A 5,802-nucleotide genomic window follows, 5' to 3' on the forward strand; every position below is an offset into this window, starting at 1 on the left:
AAGTTGATGGCACTGTAGACCACTACAAAGCCCGTCTTGTTGCCAAGGACTATGCTCCCGCATCACGCATCGCGACCATTCAGTGGGTCATTGCCATTGCATCAGAGAGCTTTTCTTCACGGCGATTTGATTCGGCCAACCTCCTGGTTTTGAGGTTGAGGGGTTTGAACATAAGGTAAAAACGTCCTTTATGAATGAAAGCAAGCACCCCAGGCATGGAATTCCTTACATCCAAATGGGAAACATGCGGCAAGGGTTTTATTTGTGTGATTTGGAAATGGAAGGACTTCTAGAAAATGTGCGTTTATGTTGCGTGAGCATCGACGGGAAGGAGGATGCATTTTTCATAAGGGAATTTGGCCAAGTGCTGCACGTCACAGGTGGATCCCAAGGTGGTCAAGGGTTGCAATTGGTGATTACATCCATACGAGGCTATAGTGTAGGGCATAATTCTCTGGTCATCCTGATAGCTGTTTGGAGCATGGGCTGTATATACATGGAGTTTTCGAGAGCAGAGGTCATGACATAGGCCGGTTGATCGCTATTTGGCTGGTGGCCAATTCCGAATGAAAGAGAAAGCATGTGGGATGGCTGTCATATTCTACCACCCAGCCTTACGGCATGGCTAGGGGTTTAGGTCATGTGTTTGGCAGATTGGTCAGGCCATGGAAGCTTGTGGCTATGGGTGACTCCAATGCTTGAGAGCAAGGTAGACATGTCAAAGGGAAGAGGGTTGCAGCCTTATCGATCGCGGCTGCTGGATTCTTACGATCACCCTTGCCTGATAAAAAAGCTGGCCGTACCAACTCCACCTCACACACCCTTGAGGGGTGGAAAGGCAACGTACTTTTCGCGAGACCAGGTCAGGTATTAGTCATATGAATCAATTTTCTACAAGTACAATGGCTTCCATAGCCTTACACCTTCAACTTGCTTTGCGATCTGTTTGTGATTGGTGAGTTATTTCTGGTTGTCCTGAATTAGATGTGTAGGATATATCAGCAAATCAGCTACAGAGGGACAGCAAAATGAGGCACTCCAGGCCACGGATTTCCCCGACCAGGAAGGAACTTCAACATCAAGGGATGTCATGCTTCGTCTTCTGCAGGACTGTATAAAGAACAAAGACCTGGTTGCTGGTAGGCGAGTGCATTCCCTTATGATGAGCAATGGGCTAAACTCATTGCCATTTTGGGGGGACCACTTGATCCGCATGTTTGCCTCATGTGGAAGCTTGTCAGAAGCTAACGAAGCATTTTATAAGGTTTCAAATCCAAATGTGTATACGTGGAATGCAATCATTTCTGCACATGCTCAGCTAGGTGAAGGTGAAAGAGCTCTTAAACTGTATGAAAGAATGCAGCAGCTTGGCATTAAACCTGATAGGGTCACATTTTTGTGCAGCTTGAAAGCATGTAGCAGCATTGGCGCCTTAGAACAGGGCAAACTAATTCATCACCATATCTCCAAAAAAGAACTCAAGTCAGATGTAGTGATTGGGAGTGCCCTCATTGATATGTATGTTAAGTGCAAGAGTCTGGATGAGGCACGCACTGTCTTTGATGAAATGTCTGATCGAAATGTAGTGTCCTGGAGCTCACTAATTGCAGGATACAGTCAGCATGGACATGGACTGTCTGCCATTGCACTTTTTACAAGAATGCAACAGGACGGGATTCAACCAAACAGAGTCACGTTTCTGTGCATTTTGAAAGCTTGTGCCAGCACAGGAGAGCTACAGGAAGGCAGGCTGATACATAACCAGATTATTACTAGTGGACTGGAAAAGAATGATGTACTTGGGAATATGCTTGTGGACATGTATGGTAAATGTGGGAGTCTTATGGAGGCATGCAAAGTGTTTAACACATTGCCCACTCAAAATGTGGTAACCTGGAGTGCATTGATTGGGGGATGTGCCCAATGTGGGCATGGTTTGTCTGCTTTGGGGCTTTTTGAGCAAATGCAAAAGGAGTGCATAGAGCCAAATAAAGTCACTTTTCTGTGTGTTTTGAAGGCATGCAGCAGCATAGGGGCCATAGGGCAGGGCAGGCTCATACATTACAAGATTCTCACAAGTGATATCAGAGTAGGTGTTTCTATCGGGAGCACCCTTGTGGACATGTATTCCAAATGTGGGAGCATAGCGGAAGCACGTGAAGTGTTCAACAAACTTCCAAATCAAAATGTGGTATCATATGATGCCATGATTTCTGGGTATGCTCAGCAAGGATATGGTTTTTCTGCACTCGAACTTTATGAGAAAATGCATCTGGAGGGTGTGAAACCCATCAAAGTGACATTTTTGTCCATCTTGAAAGCATGTAGCAGTATAGGAGCCGTAGGATATGGAAATCTGGTACATGATCAAATCATTAGAAGTGGATTCAGTTCAGATATAACCATTGCCAACACCCTTGTTGACATGTATGCAAAATGTGGTTGTCTGAAGGAGGCACACGAAATCTTCAGCAACTTGACACACAAAAATGTGGTCTCATGGGGTGCACTGATCGCTGGATATGTTCAACATGGGCATCAGCGTTTAGCTCTTGACTATTTTGACAAATTGCAACATGAGGGCATAATGCCAGATGAAGCCACATTTTCATGCATTTTGAAAGCATGTGGGACAATAGGAGCCATAAGACAGGGGAGGTTGATACATGATAAGATAATCAGAAGTGGACTTGCACCAGGTATGATTGTAGGAAGTGCCATAATTGATGTGTATGCTAAATGTGGGTGTCTGGAGGAAGCGCGTAAAGTGTTTGATGAACTGCCAGATCGAAATGTGGTGTCATGGGGAGCCATGATTTCAGGATATTCTCACCATGGCCATGCTCTTTCTGCCCTTGAACTTGTAGAGAAAATGCAATGGGAGGGCACACAACCAGACAAGTCCACGCTTGTGTCCACTGTAAAAGCATGTGGGAACATCGGAGCGATTGGGATGGGTAGGGTGATACACAATCAACTTATCAGTCGAGGACTTGATTCAGATACACTGGTTGGGAGCAGTCTTGTTGATATGTATGCAAAAAGCAGGTGTGTATGTGAGGCCCGCAAAGTGTTTGATGCATTACCAAATCGAGATGTTGTGTCATGGAGTGCATTGATTGCAGGGTATGCCCAGTGTGGTGACTTCAAGATGGCAAAGTGCTGTCTTGAGGAAATGCAACTACATGGGCTGAAGCCAGTTGATGTGATCTACACTAGTGTCATCTCTGGCTGCAGTCGTGCAGGTCTAGCGACAGAAGGCCACCATCAATTCATGTCAATGATAGTAGACAGTTGCATCACACCAAGTATTGAGCAATATAGCTCTATGGTTGACCTTCTTGCTCGTGTAGGACGTTTGAATGTGGCTGTGGATGTGCTTCAAAGTATGCCAAGTCTACCTGATATCCATGTCTGGACATCTTTGCTTACTGGCTGCAAAACCTATGGCGACATAGAGTTAGGGCGACGCTGCTTCGATGAAATTCTTCAACTGGATCCTATGGATGGCTCTGTGTATGAGCTTATGTCCAAAATTTATGCCAATGCTCAAATGTCAGAGGCTGTCTCCAATTTACAAGAGCTAAGAAAGAGGACAAATGCTTGGAAGAAGCCTGGGAGAGCCTGGGTTGAGGCCAACAGTGCTGTGCATGAGTTCTTTGCTGGCAGCAAAGGCCATCTGCAAAGAGTTGAGGTTCATTCCAAATTGAGGAGATTACATCAGCCAATGACGAATGAAGGATATGTGCCTGAACTAGGCATAGTGTCAAATCAAATAATAGCTGAGGGCAAGGAGGCTTTCTTGTGTGGGGCACTGTGAAATGCTGGCCAGAGCCTTAGAAGTCATGGGTAAAAACTAGCATGCGACTGTCCAGCCAAAGCATCTTTGTGTGTGTGTGTGTGCTAACTGCTGTGAGAAATCTATTAAAGCTGTATCAAAATTTGATATGAGAGAGATATAAGAGATGCAGATGAAACTCATCGCTTCAAGGATGGGGTTTGTTTGTAGGGATTACCAACTAATTGGTACTCAAGCTGGCAAGGGCATGAATTCTTGAAGGTCCTTTTACAATTGTGACTCCCCCTTATGATTAGCAGCATCAGCTTAAAAGGCTGGTATCAATGCTTCTGTACCCTCAGCAGCCCTGGAGTAGGCATGAAAGAGGGCAGAAGCCTCACTCTCATGCCAGGCAAGGAATGTTCTGGTGATTTGGACCTGAGTCAGAGAAATCAAGATAATGATGGGGAGTTTCAACACTTCGGCAGCATGTCAATTACAAAATCCAAAGAGCCGGCTGAGGATGTTTTAAGGGCTATGAGGCACGCTGGTCAGGATTCTCTTTTTTGGAGTATGATATTTTCCCAAGTTCAAACCCACGAGCTTATAGTTCTGAGCTTGATTCCAATGACCTTTCATGATATACCCTTTCCTAGAGAAATGGTGTTGTGCACCCTTTTGATGCTTCCACTGCATACCTTCTAGGTTTGTCTCCAAGGTCCGCACAAATACTTACCAACCACGTAGCACAAAAAATTTAATACCAACATAGAATGTGCACCCAAACCACAAACCACAAAACACTACAGATATGGTGTTATTCTTGTCATACCACAAGTGCATTACAAAAAATGTAAAGCTGCATATTGTAGTCATGATCATATCCATGCTTCAAAAACAAGCAAGCATATCATAGTCAAAGTGTTTCCAACAACATGCAATCTAACCACTACATTGGTCAATTGAAAATAGCATAAAACCATAACATTAGAGATGCATCCTAGGCTATGGAGTCTCCATACATCTTAAGGACTACTACATACCACCTAACCCTTGAATGAATGATTGGTGTGCGTAAGGGTATTCAGGATATTAATTTGAACTAAAAACCCTCCATTTGCAAATCCCCACCTCTCTTATTATCATCTACATACTTGAGGCTTGCTTTCCTCCTCCTCATCATGATGTTAGTCTTTCCTCTCAATATCATGGAGAAGCTCTTCATGTGTCCCAATAAATCTCTCGACTCCAACATCTTGGCTAGTTGAAGTTCTCTTGCCTCCACTCTTATTAGAAAATGTAGTATTTTCTCTTCCTCTTCCTCTTTCTATTCCTCTAGAGGAAGAGTCTCTTTTGGTGCACTACATCATGTATATACTCATGTTTGGCATGGTAATTCTCTCTCTCTCTCTCTCTCTCTCTCTCTCTCTCTTCTATAATGTTGCGAGGATCAAATTTTTTATAAAATTATATTGATCATTTGGTTGGACAGAGTTTTATAAATACATCATTTGTTCTTTTTTATAGTTCATCAATCTGAGCTATAGTTTAAGAGTTATTCCCATCATCACGTCTCCATGAACACTTTTGCTAGTGAAAGGGTCCTAGAAAGATGTCAACATTGATTTTTGAGTACACAGTCAGATACAACACAAAAAGTACGTCATATTTTATTTTTACATCTCATCAATCCAAGCTACGGTTAGAGAATTATGAGCACTTTTGTTAACCATCATCATGAGAACTTTCCATGGTTTTTCAAAGGTCACCTCCATTTATCACACCTCCCCTTCATGGAGGGGAGATGATGAGGTGAAGGTCAAAAGGGGGGGTGAAGTGGATGCTCCAAGAGAGAAGTGATGCAAGGTGCAATGGAGAAGGGCTAGTAATACATAGAGAATTGATCTTAAATTAAGGTCTTAAAAATACCCATAGGGCCCTTTTGTTAGCCAAAGGGTCTCATGGGATTTTTCTTTGTTACATTGAGCCTCAAGAAATTCAATCTTGGTTTGAAAAAAGACCAT

At 43.4% G+C, this 5,802-nt stretch overlaps 1 protein-coding gene across 2 annotated transcripts; it reads left to right on the top strand.

Moving 5' to 3' along the window:
• The first annotated feature begins 207 nt into the window (after positions 1-207).
• On the top strand, positions 208-4,400 carry LOC147891821 (pentatricopeptide repeat-containing protein At4g39530-like). 2 transcript variants are annotated; one of them, XM_087388976.1, is made up of 2 exons: positions 208-867; positions 985-4,400. In XM_087388976.1, exons 1-2 carry the CDS (start codon positions 641-643, stop codon positions 3,818-3,820), a joined length of 3,063 nt encoding a protein of 1,020 aa, XP_087245102.1. In that variant the 5' UTR covers positions 208-640; the 3' UTR covers positions 3,821-4,400. The 2 variants fall into 2 exon arrangements, with proteins under 2 accessions (XP_087245102.1, XP_087245103.1); XM_087388977.1 differs by having other exon boundaries at positions 208-862.
• The last annotated feature ends 1,402 nt before the right edge of the window (positions 4,401-5,802 follow it).

Source organism: Dipteris shenzhenensis, chromosome 17 (genome assembly GCF_047967505.1).
Source record: "Dipteris shenzhenensis isolate YYH24624 ecotype China chromosome 17, Dip_SZ_1.0, whole genome shotgun sequence".
NCBI lineage: Eukaryota > Viridiplantae > Streptophyta > Polypodiopsida > Gleicheniales > Dipteridaceae > Dipteris > Dipteris shenzhenensis.

Excerpts from the sequence above, each read along its gene's own strand:
- LOC147891821 (XM_087388976.1), top strand. The coding sequence starts at position 641 with ATGTGTTTGGCAGATTGGTCAGGCCATGGAAGCTTGTGGCTATGGGTG. Across the intron at positions 868-984 it reads TTTTCGCGAGACCAGGTCAG|ATGTGTAGGATATATCAGCA; the intron begins GTATTAGTCATA and ends GTCCTGAATTAG.